At 41.1% G+C, this 23,031-nt stretch overlaps 1 protein-coding gene across 2 annotated transcripts; it reads left to right on the top strand.

Annotated features, from left to right (window-relative positions):
* Positions 1–1,441: 1,441 nt before the first annotated feature.
* On the top strand, positions 1,442–21,746 carry lnx2b (ligand of numb-protein X 2b). 2 transcript variants are annotated; one of them, XM_086302784.1, is made up of 10 exons: positions 1,442–1,723; positions 6,722–7,309; positions 9,565–9,749; positions 13,428–13,627; positions 16,096–16,518; positions 17,053–17,181; positions 18,045–18,219; positions 19,354–19,594; positions 19,694–19,852; positions 19,950–21,746. In XM_086302784.1, exons 2-10 carry the CDS (start codon positions 6,906–6,908, stop codon positions 20,083–20,085), a joined length of 2,052 nt encoding a protein of 683 aa, XP_086158910.1. In that variant the 5' UTR covers positions 1,442–1,723; positions 6,722–6,905; the 3' UTR covers positions 20,086–21,746. The 2 variants fall into 2 exon arrangements, with proteins under 2 accessions (XP_086158910.1, XP_086158900.1); XM_086302774.1 differs by having other exon boundaries at positions 1,443–1,723; positions 9,565–9,758.
* The last annotated feature ends 1,285 nt before the right edge of the window (positions 21,747–23,031 follow it).

The raw sequence follows: 23,031 nt of genomic DNA, 5'->3' as shown, positions 1-23,031 counted from the left end.
ACCTGCAGAAACGCTCCTTCATGCATCTAGGATACAGCAGTCTGTCACTGGCCACCACCAACTCCTTGGTTTTTCCGGCGTTGGTCAGCAGGTAGTTCTGCTAGCACCAGTCCACAAAGTCCAGAGTCCACTGTCTGTACTTTGAGTCGTCCTCACCTGTGATTAGACCGACTATGGCAGAGTCGTCAGAGAACGTCTATAGGTGGCAGCGTGGGGAGTTGGAGTCTGCAGTGTAGAGGGTGAAGAGGAACGGTGCCAGTTCCCTGTGGGGCCCCCGTACTGCAGACCAGCATATCAGAGACACAGCCATGTGTCCTCACATACTGTGGGCATCCTGTGAGGTAGTCCAGTATCCACTGGGACATGTGGTGGTCCACTCCTGGTAGCTCCAGCTTGTCCCTCAGAAGTTGTGGCTGGATGGTGTTGAAAGCACTGGAGAAATCAAAGAACATGATCCTCACAGTGCTTCCAGGCTTCTCCAGGTGAGTCAGAGCTCGGTGCAGGAGGTAGATGATGGCGTCCTCCCCCAGACGCCAGGCTGGTAAGCAAACTGCACTGGATCCAATGAAGATCCAAAGGGAAAGGAGCTAAAATCGTGTTTTTAGTCACAGGATGAACAAAGGGGTTCTACTGGGGTCCAAGAATAAAAAATATGGACCTGGAAAAGAGCAAAACAGGTTTTGTCAAACCCCTGCAAACCTGGTTTCATAATAGAAATAAACTTTATTAATCCCACACTGGGGAAATTCACATGTTATACCAGCACAGGGGCCAGCAAGAAAGAGTAAACTAGAGATATATTAGAAAAATAGCGTATAAATAAAAAAGGCCAAAAAACTGCACAAGAGTTATTGCTGCCATTTACAAATGGATATAATATACACTAAACACACTTTCCATATGTACAGAATTGCATATTTCTAAATGAATATCCATTTCTGCTACATGCTATCTCACCATATAGCCTTTATTTTCTTTATCATCAGAGAATATTCAGAAACCAGACAGTGGGTTTTTATTACCAGCACACCAGTTTATATGTAAACAGGCTGGCTGTTGGTGTTTTTTGTTTTAGCATCTGTGACCTCACACATCTAAAACTGAATGTTGCACTGTACAAAACTCACAATAACTGAGATGAAGGCACTTTGAAAAAGTGAAAAAATTAATTACTTGCATACTTTGTGTATCATTAAAAAAAATGAAAATAAAATTTTAAAAAAGGCATGAATATGCGTCTCTTTTTAAAATAATGGGAGTGTTTTTTCCATTTTGTCATAGATGGATATATAGAGTTAGATATCAAAGCAAAATATAATGCTTTGGGGTGAGTTACTGCTTTGAAAGAGTGTTTTGTCTGCCTGGAAAGAGCGGGCTGTTATGTAAAACCTACTGCCTTGGAAAAGGGGGACGGTACTGTGTACACCTGCATGGACTTCCCTCCGGTGCTCAACCTCTTTTTGGTTCAGTGTGTTTGCTCGAAACTGGGAAAGACGCCCAGTCTTCGCCTGCAGGTTCAGCTGCACCTGGGACAGGTCAACGGCTGCTATGTGGTAAAAAGAAAGAAAGAAAAGAAAAAAGTAGTTAATAAAAACCAGCTCGGGGGAGACACTGGCCAGACTTTGTGCCGTTTTCATTTCGCTGCTGTCCGACTTCACAAAGACCTCGCTGTTCTAGCTTGCGACACGTTTGCTTCTGCTTCCGGAAAACAACCTTCACACAGGTAAGACGAGTTTCGGCTTCGACTTTGGCAAATTCTCTTCGTTTCTGTGTACAAATATCATTAGTAGCCGTTGTATTCTTTCTTTTACGCTTCATGTGAGCACTCTGTTCGCGTAAACGAGTCTTAGAGCGCAAAATTCGCGCTTTCACGGAAAAGTAAGTCGCTCAAGGTGTGTAGCAGTTAGCGCTTTCTCCGCGGGGCACACACGGTGTAGCTGAAGGTGAAGCAATGTCTTCATGCTCTCACTTTACCTGCCTCATTAACCAGTATCCTGGCCGATACCTATGAAGAGCTGCTTTTATTGCCCCCTCTGTCATTTGGATCTGTCAAGGTGGTGTTGTGATTAGGAGCTCAGCAACAGCCGTCGGTTGTCAATGGAGGGACAGTGAGTTATTTATGGTGGCAGTGACAGCACGCACATCCAGGCAGGCAGAGTGGAAAATGATCGCAGATGCCCCTGTTGCTGTCACCGAGTATCTGTTTTTTCATGTGCGAAATTTTTAACTATGCAGAGAAAATGGTTATTTATTCAATCTGAAGGCGTTTGAAGTTTTTAGCCTGCTTTCCTTATTATTTCTATGAAATGTAAATTTCAGAGAGGAAATAATAAAGATGAGCCACAGTATTAAATCCACTGACCGGGTCTGTTAGTTAGCATTTACTTAAATGTGATGTTCTGCTGAGAAACCTTGATTCATCCTGATGTTTTGAAAAATACAATCGACCTTAACTCTGTTTGATGTAAACCAAAGACACTCCCCAACGGTGGCCTTTAGCCCTCAATAGGATCAGTCGTTCCTAAACTAAAACCACAAAGAACTCCAGATGTTCCACATCAGTGCAGTGAAGACTACTTGTTTTTTGTGGCATGTGATCAAAACATGTCTACTTACCCAGAAAACTAATACCGTATATGACTTATATTATCACCACATATTAGAATAAATGTACTCTAAAGAAGCCATTATGCTTAAGAACCTCTTTCACCACTTACAAGCTGCAAAAGTGGCACAAACATAAAAACTTCACTATGTGTGCGTGGGTCTTTTGTGTATTGGTTGCAACACTCTCTAAGGGTTAAAGACCTTGCCGCAGGTGTTGGTTGATTACCACACAGCTCTGGTATTTAACACTGACTGTGTGTTTGCCAGATCTCGATGGAGGTTTGCTAGAGTTGATATGCGTTGATTTATCTTTTCTTGCTAGGTTGCCTCTGGAGTAAACTCATTATTTTTAGTTTACAAATGGACAAAATGCCTCAGTGGGCCTGTTTTTTTTGTTTGTGCTATTGGTATTAAATTTATACTGTTATAGTGTAATTGTGTGTAGTGGTGTTGTTATTGTAATGGCTTGAAACTGCTTTTGTTCTTTTGTTCACAGTTGGATTAAGTTAACCTGTTTCAGTTAAATAACTATACGTCTTGAATCAAATACACAGGAATCTTATATTTGTGTCACTCCTGCTGTAAATGAATCCAGAGCAGAGGATGCAATTTTTTTAATGCTGAACTATTAGAAATTTAAAAAAAGAAAGAAACTGTTGACAAAGTAATCCTCTGCTGAGGATTTTTTTGTGGGGATTTTGTTCATGAATTACAGCCCCACTTTTCTCTCTGTAATAACATAATGAAATTACATACATATGTGGTGTTTGCTTGGCTGCTGTATACTGGGAGGCTTGTATGCCTTGTGCAAACAAGCTTGACCTCTGTGCATGATTTGTGGTTATGAGACTGGCTCCACACCACACTGTGCACGAGTCTGCTTTAAGAAGCTTTACTTGTATGTATATTTGAGCCAAAGAGAAGCTAAACTGGGGGAAGGCATTTTTGGCAAATTATGGTTTTATTGTGTTGTTGGAAATGATTATTGATTTTGTCCACACACAGTAGATATGCAATGCAAATACTGGTGATTGTATTTAAAACAGAGGACTTTGCATCCTGTTGCTATAGCAGTTACATAAGATTTCTCAGAGACTGCTCAAAACACGTGGCGTTGAACTTTGATTATAAAGATTAGATTCAATTTCAGTTCAAGACGCTCAAGAGAAAAAATAGTCCTTGCAATCAAAAAGTAATCTTTATTATAGATAATAAAGTTACTGAAAGCTAAGAGTTACAAACAGGGAGTAAAACATACACACAGAGTAATCAGTCAGACTTCCACCATGGATGATAAGACATTTCTCCCTAGTCTCCTGGCATCCTGCTTATCTCACGTTACCTTGACCACTGGAACGATTCATCATCTGGACTGAGGAAAAACAAGGCAGTGTAATTTTCTTAAGGAATTACAGGCTTCAGAACATATTCAAGTCATAAGCAAAAATGTGGTTTAATCTCTGAGAAATGCTCGCCTGATGATTAAGAGTTATTCATGTCTGGGTAACTAATTCCATTAATTTTCCATTCTAAGTGCGGTATTGTCATTTAATGCCAGACATTAATGGAAGGTAGAGGCAGACATGGCACACCTCCTGTCTCATGGACCTGAGAAATTACTGTCTAACATGGTCTCACCTGTGTTCACCGAGGGTGTGGCAGCACATGTGATTCACTCATATCAGCTATCAAGGCATGGGATTGGGCCCGGCTTTGAAGAAACGCCACCTCAGGTAATCCTCTAAAAGAGACCAAAGTACTCTGTAGGGCCACAGACACTTCCTTCAAAAGCTTACGCTGTCACATGACTACAAGGCATTTGATTTGGATAAGGTGTTCCCTGGTGTAGCCTTTCCTCTTTGGTTGCCTCTTAACATATTTCACCATATCTATTTCAAAACCGCTGGTTTCATAAGCGTGGGCTTTAATTTTGTTTTAAAGTAGACACTTTATCATTTCCACACCTCTAATACTTAATACAAACTTAATAACACAATTTAAATGGATCAGCTATGAAATATTCATCTTTACCTGTTATGAAGCGTAGAATGACCTATAGAGACAAAAAACCTTTTTTTCTGCATAGTTTTAAAGTGGTTTTTTTCTGCTTTGACATTGGACATTTTAAAGAGATTAACACGCTTTGAAACAAAAGCAGTGCCTGCAGTTTGTAGCGCTTTCTTACTTTGGCTTCATTTTTCAGCCCTGGAGGTTGTTACTTGACCACATTATGCTGTAACTTTTTGAAAACTCTCCATTTCACGTGGGAATTCCCAAGAAAGATGAGTACTTTGATCGAGGTCATGTTTTTTTTTTTTTTTGCTTTGTTTTTTTTTTTTAAAGGAACATGGTTAAAAGGCTAATAGCGTTACAGCCAGCGATTCTGAGATTACCATCATTTTTCAGGATGCTATTTATCCTCCTATGAAGCCATGTTTAATGAGGGCGTGTTGGAATACAAAACCTTTCGGAAGCTCTCTAAGACTAGCTAGTGCATGTCACTGTAGCACAAATCAAATGCACCTTTAATGTAAAGCCTGGCTGAATTGTTACCTCTTCATTAATTCAGATGGTGGATTTTACTTTACCGTCATCCACCGAGTGATGTGTTTTCAAGGTAAATGGAGCGTAGCCTGGTTTTTACTCTGTGTGTCTCTGTGCTACAGTATCCTTGACCCCGATTCGTAACAGGAATGGGTATCGGCTGTACAAAGTGAAGAAAGAGTAGGGAGAATGCCTGTGTACATGTATATGGAGAGATGTTTGCACATATTTATAACCAGGCTTTTGTGTTTGCAGTCATTCATTCAGCTACTGAGAGTACTTTACCTGTGGTAGTGCAACATCAGCAGTCTGAGCCACCAACCCCCAAACCTACGCACGTACTCACATACACACACTCACACACACACACCGAGGCACTGATGATGGAGGCAGAACAACCATTTCTCCTTTCCTCTCATGGTGCCTAGTTATATTCAATTCCCCTCTGCATTCCTCACACCGGTGCAATTGGAGCTCATACACATCCACACTGATGCACATACACACACACACACACACACGTAGTCTCTCTCTCTCTCTCTCTTTCACACACACACAGTCATTATTCTGACGGTCTGCTGGTGAGGAGGCAGGGTTCTGGTTTCATTCAGGCTTCAGGCAACTGCTAGAGTCTCTCCTTTGCGTGCAGTGGCTACTGGGCGCTTGACAGCAAAGATATCCTCTCGGGTGAGTCGCTTCAATAACACCGAAGATAAAGCAGTCTTTTTGTGTCTGAAATCAGCGCTGCGATCACAAAGACAGGGGACCTGAACATAGGGACTTTATTGTGGTGGCTCATTTTGTCATGTTCTTATGTGCAACAGAACATTTGTCTTTAGTTGATTTGCATCAGTAAGATAAAGCCATGTGTCTTATGATGGTATTTGATGGTATTTGTGGATTTCCTAGCCTTTCTGACAGTCCAAAGTATTCTGAAAGTACATCAAGCTATTTTGCTAATCAAGTTAATAAAGCAGTTAATAAATAATCACTGATTATTTCCATCCGCAAACAAACTGTTTTGATGGATGATGTGTCCTCGGTGGGAGATTTCACAATATCCACCTCAGTACATTTGGTGTAATTTGTGATGTTTCTTCATTTGTTCTTATTTGGAGAGGTTGTCTAAAAGTTCTCCAGTTTCTCTCTAATCAGTGCTCTTCTTATGAGAGGGAATTAAAAGGAGATTACGACCTGCACAAAGGGATAGAGACCACTGCCGTTTGGGTGCAAGGGGTCATTAGTGAAGGGGATTGCGTTTCTGCCCAGTTCATTCAGAATTCTTACTCCCGTGCGTGCTTTGCCTTTGTTCCTTCCCATTAACAGAAGGTTGACTTTAGTCTGTTTTCTTCTGGCTCATTTCACAGAGTTCAGCGCTTTCAGTGAGAAGCACTGTGACTTTTAGCTGAGATGAGAATTCCTTTTGTCCCTCAGGAAACTTGCTGAGAGGAAGCAGCTGTAGCTTTCTGCCATATTGCTGCAGCTTTGTGGATTTGTCATTTCCTGTGTAGCTGCCCAGTTTAAGTAGGAATGGTCTGCTGTACACTTAACTGTGTTTCTCTCTCAACAGAGAATCAACATGAAGATGTGGAGATAACATTTTCGACTCTGGATAAACTGTTTCACTGCTGGAGTGGATTTGGCTGTGGGAATGCAAACGTAGACTTATGAAATATACTAAAAGAGTTTGTGAGGAGATAAGAGCGCGCTGATCCTTTCCAGACACAGAAAACTGGACTGAGCTCTCTCAGATAATGGCTACAACAGAAACCAAAGTTAGCGGCAGCAGCACTGTGGGCCTGTCGTGGGCACGCGTCTGTAAGGAGTGCGGCCAGCAGCACGACAGCCAGGACTCCCACTTGTACGAGTACCAGGATGAGGTGGACGATGAACTGGTTTGCCACATTTGTCTGCAGCCTTTACTGAAGCCAATGGACACACCGTGCGGCCACACTTACTGCTTTCATTGTTTGAGCAGCTTTTTGAAGGAGCAGGACTTCTGCCCTGTGGACCGCCAGCGGCTGCAGTTACATCAGTGCCGTCCCTCCAGCCTGCTGGTCAGGAACCTGCTGGACAAGTTGACCGTTATGTGCCCACACTGTGCGGAGTGCCAGCAGACGATGCAGCGCTGTGAATTGCAGCCTCACCTGCACAACAGGTAAGACTCAGTGGGATGCTGACTGTGGATACTGTTTGACCTTCACAGTTCTAACACACATGAAACTCTAAAGCTATTATGAGTATCTTATGACGACATTATACGCAGTGCAATAGTTTTACCTAGTTTTCCTTCATTTTGAACCATCTGCCTGCTTCAGACAAAGGTTGTAGTTTATGATGGTGTTTATGTAATGTGTCCTATGTTATATTCATGTTCATCTCTGATGCCTTCTTGTGTAAACTACCAGCGACCTAACTCATCGGCCATGTGGTTGTCACAAGAACTGTTGCACTTTTTCAGAAACATTTGCTTTCTTGCTTTTTAGGTAAGAGTTAAGACAAGTGTTGAATGGCTGTTTACTCAATCTGAAGCTACAGCTGGCTTTCGTTTAGTTTAGCCTAGCTTGAAGACATCTAGCCTGTCCACCTTGCAGAACTGCGGAAACTGTTTGTTAATCTGACAGTTGATGTGTAAAGTGGCCATATCACAGATTTACAGGGGGATTCATGTGACAGATTAAAGATTTATATTGCAGGCTTGTTAATTAGTAAGATGACTAAGTGCTGGAAGGCAGTTTCTTTCTTTTTTTTTTTTAAGCTTTGGAAAGAGCCACCTAAATTTGTTCCCTTTTTCCAGTTTGTCGATTAAGATAACTGTTATTTATAGCCTCATATTTGGCTTACAGGCACGAGTATTGTAGCTTACCATTCTCGTCGAAACGACAACAAGAAGAAAAACTTAGATAAACACAAGATCTGCAGGGTTTTGTGAGAAAATTCTGATTACTTTGCCGGGAAAAAAAAGAAAAGAAAAACATAACGTCTATAGCTGTGTTTTTGTACGGTGGCCTTGAGAGGTCAAATGTGCTCAAGCTTAAGAAAACACACAAAACACAATGGAAGTTGAATAAAATGCAACAGAAATAGAAAAGATGCAGCAAAAGCCATTTAAAAATAAAAAGTGACAAGCTAACAGGCTAATAACAAACACGTATCTACAGTATTATATGAATCATGTGTTTAAACTGCATATCACCTGCATCTTTTTCTCTCTCGCAACACAGATGAATCCTCAAACACCAGAAGTGCAAACCTTTGCGTGTTTTGGTTTCTGTTACATTTGCACCTGGTCCATCATGTTATTGTGTCACATAAACACTCCTGTTGTATTTTGTGAGATTTTATGTTTTTCTACTTCTTGTCATGTGTTTTTTTTTTTTCTATATCCGTTCTTTTTTCTATTTTAGTCATGTTTTGTATGCTTTTCCGTTTGTTGGTGTTTTCTTAACTCGCAGTCCGTTTGACCTTTCAGGGCCACCGTAGCTGTGTCCTCTTTGAAACTCTACCAGCTACTGCTGGTAGCATAGTTTGTCTGTGAACACACAGCTGTGTAGTTATTGTGTTCAATACGAGGCACAGGTCACTCTTCTTGTTTTCACATGGAGAGTGTGGTGCTTATCATCCAGTGGCCGCTATGACGCAGTCAGTTGTGGGAGGAAAATTAGCTTGCTGCAGCTTCTCTGTGTAAACAGTGAGGAGGCAAAGTTCAGGCATGAAGACCAGGCACCGGTTCCAGCACAGGCTTAATCAGATTCAGCCTGTCTCAACAGACACTCTGCAATGCAGAGAAATCTGCATAGTGCTTCTCCTCTGGTCTCTTTGCTCTCACAAAACCCAGTTAACATTGAATTTTGTTCCCTGAGTTCATTTTCAGCCGTTCCTGTACATGTATCTATAATATTTTTCATTATCTTCACTTATATATGAATACAGCTACAAAGGTGGGATCTCCTATTAAATGTGGCCAAAGTTCAAATGATGTAATCATATGTAGAATTAATTCCTTTGAGCCAAAAACTCCGACAGCTGTAATGCTCGGTTTTTTTTCTTTTCTGTCAGATCTGTATGATGTCAATGGGAGGGGATTTCCTTGGTGTTGTCATCTCAACAGCACTGGTCTTGAACACAGCTTCATCACCTAACTGCTCTTCAAACGTTGTTTCTGATGAGCAGCTAATTAGAGGAAAGTTGTTTTTTAAAGGGAAGGGATGGAAGTAAAAGCAGCTTGTTTCAGACAGTGGATGGACTGATGGGCTGCACAGCATAAGGGAAATGAGAATTGTTTGGAAAGATACTCTAGTAAAAGAATATAAAGCTGTAGCTCCAAATTGTAATAAAAGATCCTCTTTAAACTCCTTTTAACATCACTAATTCACCCACTTTAATGTTCTTCATGCTTCTGTCAATCCTCAGATGTCCTGTTTTTAGAAGACTCAGAGAGGAAGCAGAGAAGAGGAAGAGGCCCTCATGGAATGAATTAAAGGGACGTAAGGGTGACGGAGAAGGGTCTGGAGATGCGAAACACTCAGCAACACTGTCTCGAAATTCAACCCGGGATCAGCCCGAGCCTGGGCTCATTAATCCTGCCTATGAGGAAGGTGAGGAAGGTATGGAGTTATTTTATTATTTTAAAACCCGCAATTTCTCAGGGTGTGCGTTAGAACAGTACCAAATAATCTTTATAGAAGCTTCTAGGCTTAACAGGAATATTTCCAGTTGGTAGGGTGATTGTCAGGGCACACACTCGATTTGCTGCTTTTAGCCTTTAAGGGTTTGATTCTGTCTGTCTCAGGTGAATCATCAGCCTGGCTGTAGGAACATGTACCAGCTAACACACAGTTTAACCAGACAGTTGCATCATGGGTGGGAAAAACCCTGAAAGCAACTTGCAAGCCGGCATCACCGACCAAAGTTCAGTAAAACACAGTTGCCAAGCAACTGGTACCAGGTGTCCACAGTGAAGTTTATATTTGTGCAACTATAATCTGTCATTTGATTTTTGAAAGATCTCTGTTAAAATCTCAGCAGACTCATAAATCTAGAATGATGTTAGATATGTTTAGTAATGCTGCCCCCCCCAAGCATGAAAACTTCATCATGTTGAATAATCCAGGTTTCACCATCTTTGCCGCTAGTAAAATTCATAGCTTTCTAACTGAATGGGAGCAAATACATTGGTAGTATTGCTGAGGAGTAAGCATGTAAGTACTTGTATGGTCTGTGTGTATGCACAGGCCATTTCCACGGAAGAGCGAGGCTGTGCAGTGCAGCAGAGTTTGCGCTATCTCACTGTTATAATCACAAACTGAGGTCCACTCTGCGTCACTCTGTTTCCTTTTCACGATACTCTTCAGCGCATCCCGGAAACACAAACGACACAGATTTACTGGTTTATGTCATAGTGTGTTATTCCATGTAAGTATCTATGGGAAAATAGACATTTCTAAAATGTTGGTGAAGACGGTGTTTTTCTCACCAAAATGTCTTGCTGGGAGTTAAAGGAGACGATCATATCTGTCTCTGCATTCAGGAAAAAAGATGAGCACAAGATATGCTCAGCTTATCTGAACACAAACATAACAAAAAATGCTCCTACAGCCTGCTCTTCACGCTTTGGGTTTTCTGTGAATTTTGCAGCAACAGGAAGATCATTTAAAGTTTGGATTCTATTTCTGTAGAGTTGTTTTAAAGTATAAGTCAACTAACAGTTGATTACAACATTGATCCTTTATATGTAATGTTTAACCTAAACAACTGGCCAACACCAACATTAATACTTGTGGTACATTATATGGTCCATATAATGTACCATATATGGACATATAATGTTTTTCCACTGCCTTCAACCATTCTGATAGTTGCAGCATTCTCCCTCTGAGAATTTGCACACATCTGCAAATTCAGAAACTGAAGCAATGATTAATATCATTCTCACCAAAGTTGCCAGACATACACAGGAGGTATCTGGAGTACTGAGCAGGGCAATCACAATCTACTGACATGGAGGTGCACGTCAGGTCCAGGGTAGATTTAAGTATAAATCCCCTGTAACTTAGTTGTGCTTAATAGGGCGTTTACTGAGAGCTTGTGACATCGCTAGAAAAGAGGTGATGGGGTAAGAGGCATCTTGAAATGTGTAAACAAGCTATCAGTGTATCTGAGCTAACTTTATGCGAGGTGAAATAGAAAGTGAATAAGTAAGAGAATGTGGAAAGCTACAGACGCCATGGACGAGTAGCCGTTATGCCCCGTATTCACCTGAAGAATGCATGTGTCGTTGATGCATTGCGCTGTAGTGTTTTGTGGGACAACTGACCTTTACAAAGACTCGAACAGACCCTCACATAGTCACAGACCATTAATGTGTTGAAGGGCCTGTTTTTGCTTCCAAATAGTTTCTGGAGTCACTCGTCACTGTTTAGATTGCGTCTACTATTTTCTTCTGTAGTTTCAGTCAATGAAAATGTTTGTATACTGGGTCTATGAAATAAATATGCACTAAGCTTCCAATTTCTGTGGTTTTAAAAGGCACGCTGCTGGCACTGCGACCAAGCGCTAAATACCTTATGTTTACTGAATAAAGAATTTATTATTTTTTTAAGAAAAAGTTTTTATTGAACATTGTCAAATATTTGCATGTTGAGTGTGAAGGTATTCATGTGTTTTAATATGAATTACTTTTCCTATTCACTGCCTTTCAGACAGCCTTAGGAGACTTGTTTAGTAGGTTTATATCACGATGACAATGAAAATATTATTAAATGGTCAGCACAATTCATGCTCCTTTTATAGCTTCTTTTCCTCCCCTCATCCTCTGTCCTAATGGCAGTGTCCCATTTGATGATCCAAGTAGGGCTGGGCCGTATTATACCGTTCACGGTAATACCGGTATAATGTCGGGCAACGATAAGAAAATGAATATCGCGAAAATATCACTTTTCAAGTGGCGCATGCGCAGTGCCTTTGTTTTCATACGCACATGGCGGAAAAAGCATGGCGGCGACGGAGAATGAGAAGGGCGAAGGCGGATTGTTAAATGAAACGGATGAACCAGAATTGGTTTGTAAAAATGCTGCAACTTCAGTGGTGTGGAACTGGTTTAGCTTTCGTCCGTCAGATACACAACAAAGCACTATTTTTGGTAGCGCATGCTTGCGGGCCGTCGTTATTGTCGTGTTTTTTGGAAAATACGGCACACTTAAAATCAATCCTTTGATTTTTCTGAAAATCGACAGAGCCCCTTATAATCCCGTGTGCCTTATGTATGAATTCTGGTTGTGTTTACTGACCTCGAAACGATTTTATGTACACGGCGCTGGAAAATCTGTCAAATGTTTTAGTACGACTTTGCTAAGCTACGAAGCCGCACCGCTTGATGGGCTGTCGGAGCATAATGGCTGTTGTAGGCAGGAGCCTCGCGGAGTGATACGTACTGTGCTTCAACATAATATTACCATATTGTGTGTGTATAACCTCTTTTTAAGTTTTGTGGATATTATACATGGTTATGCTGAGGATATGTCGGCCAATTTCCACTGGAAATGCCTTTTGGTTAAACTGTCAGCAAGGATTTTGCATTTGCACTGTTAAATTTTTATATAACTTTAATCCACATAAAAAACAGCTGCTTGTTTAAGTGAAAATACATTGATTTTTTTTTTTTTTTTTTGCACTAATAAAGTTGTGGAGTTGTAAAGTATTTTGTCTAGTGTCAGTTATATCGTCAGTTATATCGTTATCGCAAATTTTCAAATGTATATCGTGATAAATGTTTTTGGTCATATCGCCCTGCTCTAGATCCAAGCCTGGGATTTGAGCAGGTTTTGTTTATGCTAACAATTTACTTGCATGCCGTGTTGAAACATCCTGCAGGGAATAAAAACAATTTAAAGTGCTGGTGTGAATAGCTGTATTTTTACACCACTGAATTGAACCAGCTTTGCCTTTTCTGTTGTGTTTTTGGATCTATGGAAGTGTGACACCTCAGTAAAGTAGGGTTAGAATTTAACTTGTGGGCGAGTTACCATATTTGGAAGATAAGAACAGTTTACAAAGATAAAAAACAAAAAACAAAAACATAATTAATCAGAGTCAAGCTGGACTCCAAACAGCTCAAACTTGTATGATTATATTTGTTTGTTTCCTTCTTTCTGCTGGTGTTCCTGCATTGGGTATTTTGCAAGGTTCATTCCAGTGAAAAAGAGGAGAGAACTGGGAGTAAACAGGACATACAGCCATGTTTATTACTGTTGCTTTTCTTTTTCCCTCTCCTACAGACAACAACTCGCTGCGGTCCAGTTTGGTGGCCGAGGCCACTGTCGTGGAGCTGATCAGAGATGAACCCGGAGAGGAGCTGGGCCTTCGGATCGTGGGGGGGAAAGACACACCGCTGGGAAACATAGTCCTACAAGAAATTGTGCGGGACTCAATAGCAGCTAGGGATGGCAGGCTGGCACCAGGAGACCATATTTTAGAGGTGAGAGAAAACAAAAACGAGGGAAGAGCTGGGATTAAGTCGTATTCAGCTGTTATTCAGTGTTGGGATTTAGAAATCTCGTGTCGTGGCATAGCGTGACAGTTGAGGTCAAAATTGTTTCGCACACAACACCTTATGACTACTTCTCATGGTATTGTAAACACACTGCTCGTTAGAGGGGGTGGGAAAGTAGACATTCAAGATAAACAAGTTTTGTCTCCATGGCAACAAGGCGTGGTTAATATTACCTGGCACAAGTGCGTCATGTTAGCTTGAGCAACTTTACTTTGTTGGTGTAACTGACTAACCCACTGCCTTTCACTTTAATAGTCTTCAAACATTAAGGAGGAACTGCGTTTGGTTTCCGCAGAGAATAATGGGAGTGCAGAATATCAATAACAAGAATATTCCACATCCGATTTCTACCCTCACATTACTCTGAAATAAATTTTCTGTGAAATACATTTTAACTTTTCCTCTAAAGCTAAGCAATCCCAGACCTGGAAATGAAAACAAAAACCGTACCGGAGAACAGCTCGCTTTCAGGACGCGAAACAATTGCTTCCTTTGTTTGTGAACCTAAAAAGATGATTGAAACAACAGACTGCTTTTTGCTGAGGCCTGTTCTTAGATTTGTGAGGCAGACTTCAAAGAGAAGAGACTTGGAATTAATGTTTACGTAGCTGTGATAATCGTGATTATTTTATTAAGAGGACAACAAAACTAAAGTGTAATGTCCATCCTTCTCCTTCAGCGTCTCCAGTTCAGGGCTAACGCTGAGAAACAGACAATCATTCACACTCACGTTTATACCTCCCACCTAATTAGAATACCCAGTTAATCTAACATGCATGGTTTTTGGACTGTGGGAGGAAGCTCGAATTTCCAGACAGATAAGCAGTTGCCTGCCTTGCCTGGTGGCAAGCAGCACCTTGCTTGGGCGCCCAGGCCAGTGGGGGGGCCCCTGAGGGCTGATGAACTTTAAACTACAGCAATAATCCACAGTTTGTAGTGACAGTATGAGAGGCCTGAGCCTCCCTTAGGCGTCCCCACCTGACTCCAGTCACTCCCTTTTAATAATGATTATTAAATGTAACACTGATTTCAAAAGTAATACTAATTTGTTGTTGTTTTTTTGTTTTTTTTTTACAAATGGCAATTATAAACATGATCCAGATGTTTTTCCTATCTGTGGATGCTTCACTTCAGCCAAATAACAACAAAACATAACAGGTTTTGTGGAAAAAACATGCTCTGCTTATTTTGGTATGAAATTAGACAACCAAGGGCAAAATAAGTCTGGTTTTAATGTTTTCAGTGGCATGGAGGAAGCCACAGAATGGCTTTGTGGCTTCTGTTTAGTCAATATTTCTGGATACAGTTCAAAAACTGCATCATTTATCAGTTCCCCTAACCTGCCATCAGCCATGAGACCTGCACCACATTTAGATGAAATGCCACCGCTCATTTTTTCCAGCTGATGAGAGACGAGCGTGTGATGGTGTTTTGTCTCCAGATGCACAACATTCTAGTGATGAGGACTTTGAAGATTACTCGCAGTTATTTACTCAGAGTTAAATGACTTAATATGAGATTTGGATCTTCCAAAAGAAACAACTGAGTGGCTTGGGTCTAGACTGAGTGAGAAAAACTTCCTGACTACAGGAAAAAAAAATTCTTTCTACTGGAGATGTTTATTTGAATTTTATGCCATTGCCCTTCTGCTTCTCTGTCTGTATATGGCATCCTGCATGGCTCCCCCTCTCTTTTCAATTCATTTACCTCACAATAGTATATAGTGATCAGCCGCCAGTTTACTCCATCTGCAGGACGTGATGAGAAGAATCATCTTCCTTCATTGAAATGGATGATAACTTTCTTTATTGCGTTCATGTTGAGGGTTTGTTGGGTTGTGTGTACGACGCAGATGAGTACAGGCTGTTCACTGACAGTTCAAAATCCAACCTAAAATGTATTGTACTGCTTAATAGCAATTATTTTTGCATCCATGCCAGTTGGTGTTTCTGTCCAGCCGAAAGAAACTTATGAAAGTAACCAAATTGTGTTAAAGAAGCTGAAACACAATGAGCACAAATGGACCGCCTGTGAAAAGAAAACTGTACAGAATCATTGAATTAGGTCGCGTCAGCTCTTTTCTGGAAAACAGAAATCGTATTAATGCAGGGCGTTGTATTGCGGGGCGACACGGTAGTTAGTACTATTGCCTAACAGCAAGAACAACCCAAAATCTGCATGTTCATCTTGCTGTGGCAACCATGCTAAATAGCATTAAAGCCAGATATGACAAAGCTTTATTTCCAAGCACATCAAATTACACCACTGTCAAGAAAGGTTGATCTCTTTTATGCTTGACAAATAACTGTACACAGTGAAGGCAGGTAATGTTTGCGCTCAGCTGCTTTATCAGTGACGGTGTTGTTTCTCCTCTTTGTGGTGTCGTGTTCCAGGTGAATGACATCAGCTTGGCTTCAGTTCCCCACACTCGGGCCATCGCAGTGCTGCAGCTGCCCTCCCTCCTCAGGCTCACCGTCATGCAGGAGAAAGGTTTCAAATTAAGGGATCAACGCTCAGACCAAAACCAACCCACTTCCACCGTCTCCCCGGGCTCTCACAGTCCCCATAGCAACGCTACCTCCAGTAACAACCCTGGTACAGTCCTGCAGGTGACGCTAGTGAAGAGCCAGCGCACAGAGCCGCTCGGCATCAAACTCATCCGCAAATCAGATGAGAGTGGGGTTTTTATCTTGGACCTGCTGGCTGGTGGTTTGGCAGCTAAGGATGGAAAACTGAGGAACAATGACAAAGTTTTGGCCATCAATGGACATGACCTGAGGCATGGGACACCTGAAAGTGCAGCCCAGATTATACAGGTAGATAACAGACTGCACCCTTATTTCTTAAATAAACAAAGTTAAGATGCTGTTTAAAGTAAGTAAAAACACAAAGAATAAAAAGGACTTGCACATCACAAAAGTTATTCAAAAAGTGACATCAACATTATTATTGTGCAGCCCTTAACTTACAATGTAAAGTGCCTTGAGGCAAATGTTGTTGTGATTTGGTGCTATATAAAGAAATAACATTGAACTGATTGACAACATTTTGGGACACAGGTTGTTTACAACTTGTACAGACATGAAAGAAGCATCTGTTAGTATGTTTATTATGGACTCTGTCCCCAGCAAGTCTTTACAAGTCATAATACATCTTAAAATTTCTACAGACCAAAGGCACCCAGGAGGGCCATCAATCACAGCATGGAAAATGTATCCTAGGTGATAGTTAGTGGACCAGACATGCAAAACCCTCAATGTAAACACCACCTGGCAGAGGAATTCATAATAGGAGCTTTGTATGAAATTTGTTTGTGTAAAATCATTTGCTTTTATTCTTTGTGCCAACAGGCCAGTGAGATGCGTGTGAACTTTGTGGTGATGAGATCTGCGGAGGCTCAAGAGGAAGGAGGAAGCAGCAGAACATCCAGGAGGACGCCTGAGCCGCAGTACTTTAGGCGCCGGTCCACCTACATGAAGGTAACACACAAACAGTTTCCTCCCAAGTCTTTTTTTAATTATATATTTTATATCCATGTTTCCAGGTGGTTTCCAGCTGTTGTCTTTTAACACCCCAACGTTGGTAGCAGTGTCTTACAAACTTTGCATGTTTATGTTTACACGGCGTAATTGTGACGTTCACTCCTGTGTCGCTCACACTCAGTTGTACCATACACAGTGAGTGGAAAGAACAGCAACCCCCCGTTTGAGGGGTGAGAGCAGACACCTGCAATGGTGAGCAGAGATAAAAGCCCTTCTTTGGGGCCTCCCTCTGGCCTGATCAAAAGGCCCCGGGTGCTGCTCGCTCTGCTGCTACGGGGCCACTGTCTTGTTGTTTTTTTTGGCCGTTTCTTTGCGAGACAGAGGATCAAAGCTGGTAACAGTTAGCTTTCGCCTGCAGAGTCGAGCCTTTTCGTCTTGCTGGGGGGAAGGGGGGGGGGGGGGATTCCCTGCTGTGGAGAGGAAGAACCCCCCACCTTCCCTTCTGATGGTTTACAGACTCCAGAGAGCCACAAGGACACTGGTTGAAGTTGTCATTTTCCACACATCTTTTCCAGTACGAGAGCGTAGTGCTGAACCTCACACGTTCCCTCTGCCCTTACCTCTCAGCTCCATCTCAGATGTTTCACATTTGTTTCTACAAGTGGTTTTGTAAGGGGGATCCATTAAGTCAGTGATCCTGGAGAGAATGTGATTAGCTGGCATGTTAGGCCAAACGAAAAAAAGGTTAACTCCTGTGGAGAAAACATGAGGTAGAGGACATGAATTTAAAAACCGATACAATGAAGATGGTCAATATGTTTCTTATTGCTTGGTGTTAATGTGTCTCATTGTTTCCATAGGATCCTCCAGGTGGATTTTCTAGTCAGGAGAAGACCGTGAGTCTGAAAAAGGAGCCTCGGCTTTCCCTCGGCATCACGATCGCTGGAGGGAGGGATTGTCGCAGCCGTCTACCGGTTTACATCACAAGTGTGCAGCCTGTAGGCTGTTTGCACCGAGATGGCACCATCAAAAGAGGTACAAACCACAGGAATAAAAAGAGTGTTCTTGTCTTTGTAACGCTCTCTTGGCCAAGGGCAACGGCAAGAAATTATTTCAATATTTAATTCATCTTCAAATATCCTCAATCATTTTTGCCTGTAACATGTCAGAAAATGTAAAAATCCCAAAAAATGTCACTATGATATCTTTTCACTTTTGGGTTTCAAATAAATGCCAGTTTTCTATCATGTATAACCAGGGTTAGGGCCGGTGATCGTGATGAACTGGACAGGCGGCCAACTTTGACAGGGGGGCATTTGGCTCAAATCACTTTAGCATTCCATAAAATAAGAAATTAAAAAGAAAAAATATATATACATATATATATAAAGGGGAGAGTGCAATCATAGTCTCACTTACATGCTGTTGCACTTGTGTGCGTGCACACACACATACACAGTGCACAAAACAGAGGTTATAAACTAAAGTGCAAAGTAAGACTTGTTAAATTTATGTTTGAAAGAGAACTACAAGAGTCAATTACATTTGATTAATAAACCTAAACTCTGGGTCATCTGTACAGGCTACACAGTAACTTTAAGGATAAAAAACTATTTTTAAACACATCATAAACGGGCATGCATGATTACAGTCATGTGGGATCCTTTTTGGCTGTCCCTGGACCTCCAAGACCATCGACGCCATCAACACTGTACAGAATAAATTGAACATCTTTTCTGTCCACTGATTAATCATTTAGTAAGCCAGTTTTTGTAGAGATAGTTGTACATAAATTCAATCGATTAAGCCTTTAACGAAAACAAAATTACAATGTATTTTAATAAATAAGTGTAAAGATTTTGGAAATGACAGCTCTGTTTGAAAATCCACTACAAAAGTACAGGAAAAGGGCAATTTTCTTTTTTTTCCTGCCTCTTTTCCAGGATACAGTGTGCTGCTAAAGGACCATTAAAACTGAGAGGATGTCCTAAAATAGAGCCTTGACTCTGACTTCTTTAAGAGCTGCTCTTTAAATATTATATCCATCCCACACTTTTTCTGTGGTTGAACTGACATCTGGAGTTTTTAAAAAAAATCACTTTAAACACAGAAACAATAATTTTAACTGAACTGGCCTTGTCCTTGTTAACATCATCTGTATTTCTTCAGGTGATGTTCTGCTGAGCATCAACGGTGTTGATTTGACTCAGCTGACCTACAATGAGGCCGTTTCTGTGCTGAAGGCTCAGACAGCTCAGTCCCAGGTGGTGCTTCGTGTCATTCAGACTCTGTCTGAGGAGTCAGAGGAGGACACCGAGGCTAACGATGACGAACTCGACATTGCAGAAGACTCACGAGATGACACCCTCAACTGGACCCCGCTGTGGACTCGCTGGCTGGGATTACCAAGGTAAAGCCAACTCAGTATAATCATTTATATCACGGTCATAGTGCTGTTTGAGCTGTTTTTGCTTTATGTGAAAGAGCTGACTCTGACTCGTTTCTTCAGTCACATGCACTGGTGCCGGGACATCGTCCTGCAGAAGACCAACAACGAGAGCTGGGGCTTCAGCATCGTTGGGGGTTATGAGGAGAGCCACGGGCAGCAGCCGTTCTTCATCAAAACCATTGTGCCTGGAACACCGGCTCACTTTGATGGACGCCTCAAGTAAGTTAACCACATTTTGACTCCCATGTTACATCATCCGCTCCTGCATCTTTTCGGCATCGACCCTGATAACGAAAATGTCCCGTGGCTTTCTCAGGTGTGGTGATGAGATAGTGGCGGTGAACGGAGCTACAACTGTGGGAATGAACAACTCCTCTCTCATCCCAATGCTCAAACTACAGAAGAATAAAGTCACGCTGACTGTGGTGTCCTGGCCGGGAAGTCTAGTATAGCAAACCTCACGTGCTCATTCTGTGATCTCCTTTCTTTCTTTACTGGGAATCTCACTGTCCCTTCCACATGTAACCCGTTGAGATTTTTGAGGTCATGTCATACACGAAGATGCGTGTTCTTCAAAACCATCCCATGTACAATAGATGATTTTCCATAGGTGGACTGTTTTTTGCGATATTGTCGTGTAACAATGATGACAATCCATGAATTTTGTGCTAAAGACAAACTGGAAGGATTCGTTTTTTTGGAGTGTCTTTCTGATCCCATTTGAAAGTTGTATGTATATTTTTAGCTTATCTGCCTAACGTTTTATTTGGTAGCGATTACATCTTAGACTGTGTATAAAAATGTAGCTTTAGGGTCTGCAAAGTGAAACTAATGCAGAAGTGCCTTCTTTCTAATGACCTGCAGGGGACGACTTCGTTGGTTGCAAAAAGACATCCCGTTGTACAGAAGTCTATGGGAAGATGCCCCCTTTTCTATAACCTCAATAAACATTTTCCTTATGAGTTTATGATCTCAGTTGCTAGTTTTATGCCTTAATGAATATAGCATATAGTTCATCTTGTAAATTATCTTCTTATTTGGAGTGAAACAGGACGATAAAGCAGGGAACGCTTTAGAGCAGACCGGCCTTGTGACTGACAAGTGACTGAATGTGGAGTGTCCTGTGGATTTTCAGTCGGATCCTCGCCTCACTCGTCACATCCAGTTATAAAAACCCAATATGGTGACCGCTATCCCCCTCAGCTCGAGTCTGCACAACGGGACTATGATACAACGGCTGCATCTATCCTTTGTATACAGCCTGTGGATGGTATTAGATGTTAAGTGATAATGAACATATGTACATAGTTGAATTGCGTTATTGTTAACAATATGCTGACACCAAATATTTCAGGAAAGTGAAGTCTTAAGTTGATTTAAATTGACATGTTTAATTTAAAATTAGCATCTACATGGAGAATATCAGCAGTGAGATTTTTTCTTTTTCTTTTTTTTTTTTGGACAAAACAAATTTTAAAGGATTTTAAAATGTCAGAAATATTTGAAGTCTACATCATGACAGTAAAGATCACGCTTCTTTACTCAACAAATATGTGTAGAGCGTTTAGTCAGCATTGTGTTGCTAGGGGTTGCATCAGGTTTATTTCCTGTAAGCTCTTAACAGGAAACTTAGACCTGTGTTGTGAAACTCTTAAGCTGGTTTAAAAGAAGCTATTATTATTATTATTATATAGATTATTTGACGAACGTTGAGTTTTAATCAAAACTTTCTAATCTGTATTCACTGAATATGTGTATGTATATCATCTTTCCGTTTCTTTCCAAATGATAAAGTTGCTCATAATGAACGAGTTTAATAAGCAGGTGCCTTGTAGATATCAAAGGACAAAGCAGAATCTATACTTGCCTTAAATGTTTTGCTCCACCAAAAATGTGTTTTCCTCATTATTTGTTCTTCTCAATATTTACTGTTTGTGGGAATTCAAAGCCTTGCTCTGATAGATCTGTGTCGACACATTCCCGGTGGCCTTTGTTGCATCTTTATAGGTGAGATACCTGTTGAAAAGCTATGGATGGCTGTAAAATTTACAGCAGGTAATGTGTGTATTAGCCTGTCCACCGTTTCATTATGTTCAATAAAATCATGAAACCATTCCGTCTTTCTGTTATGAATGTTCTGTACACTTTGGGCTTTTTGGGGAGGAAGGTTAAGTGTAGTAAAGGCACAGCTTTACAAGCCACCCTTTATTTATACTTGATGATGGATGGGTAGTTTAGAGGGGATTATAAATACACCAGTATTCACAGAGGAAGGGTGCAAATGTTAGAAATAAGTTATTACAGTTACTGATGTTGAAAGTCTGTGGCTGGACGGTTTATTAGCCTGTTCACTCTGACCCCTAGTGGACACAAGGACTGAAGTGGCCAATGTTTCCAGATTCCATCCTGTAAAACCTTTAAAGTAACCATGGTATCCATGAATTAAAAAAATAAAACTATTGTAATTAATAATAATAATAAATTTTATTTATGAGCGCCTTTCAAGTCACCCAAGGACACTTTACAATAGGATAAAACACTTAGTAAAACAATGGCAGAATAAGAACAATAAAATACAGACTACCTTTTAATCTTGTGCTTTATCACAGGCCTGTTATGCAATTTTAAAATCATGCTCTGAAGTCCTCAACAGTGATTTCTCACAATTATGATTTGCCAGTTCTCTCAAAATCTTCACTTCATAAGCACTTACATACCACCAACTTACCGTATTTCCCGGACTACAAAGCGCACCTGAATATTAGCCGTACAAGCTAAAATCAGGGGGAAATCCTGTTTTGTACATACATTAGCCGCACCTGACTAAAAGCCGCAGGTGTTTCAATGTTGACTTATCATATGTAAGAGAATATGCACAAAGGGAATTGTCAGGAAAGAGATGGCTGTTTGGAGACACACCCCTTTTATTAATATTTTGAAAAACAAGTTATGGGTACATATTTGCACAGCTTTTTAGGTATATGTAAAAGTAGCGGTAATTACAAGTATGAAACATGTACTGTGCTTCATAAATGAGTAACAAATGTAGTACATAACAATAACCTACAGCACACCAGAAAAATAGATTCGGACTACCTTTTAGGCTCAGGTGCAGTGACACGGCTTTAACAAGAAGAAAAGTCAGTCATTCACCACCATCTTTCTCTTCTTCCTGCACACTGAAACCACCAAAGTCCTCTTCTCCAGTGTCGGAGACGAACAGGCTCAGGATCGCTTCGTCATCCACTCTCAGCTTCTTTCCTTCGTTGTCACTTTCAAAACCAAACAAATCCTCGTTGTCAGTGTCAGAGTCGAACACCCTCTGAAGGGCCATGGCGGTGTCCTCCTCTCCATCATGCAGCAGTCCAGCCCTTCGAAATCCGTTGGTGATCATGGAT

This window comes from Aulonocara sp. 'chitande type north' Nkhata Bay, linkage group LG2 (genome assembly GCF_057382095.1).
Source record: "Aulonocara sp. 'chitande type north' Nkhata Bay isolate Kocher_YH1m ecotype deep benthic linkage group LG2, A_spYH_male_GT1.1, whole genome shotgun sequence".
NCBI classification, from domain to species: Eukaryota; Metazoa; Chordata; class Actinopteri; order Cichliformes; family Cichlidae; genus Aulonocara; species Aulonocara sp. 'chitande type north' Nkhata Bay.
The sequence above is the reverse complement of the archived record's forward strand: the minus strand, read 5'-3'. Positions and strand labels throughout refer to the sequence as shown.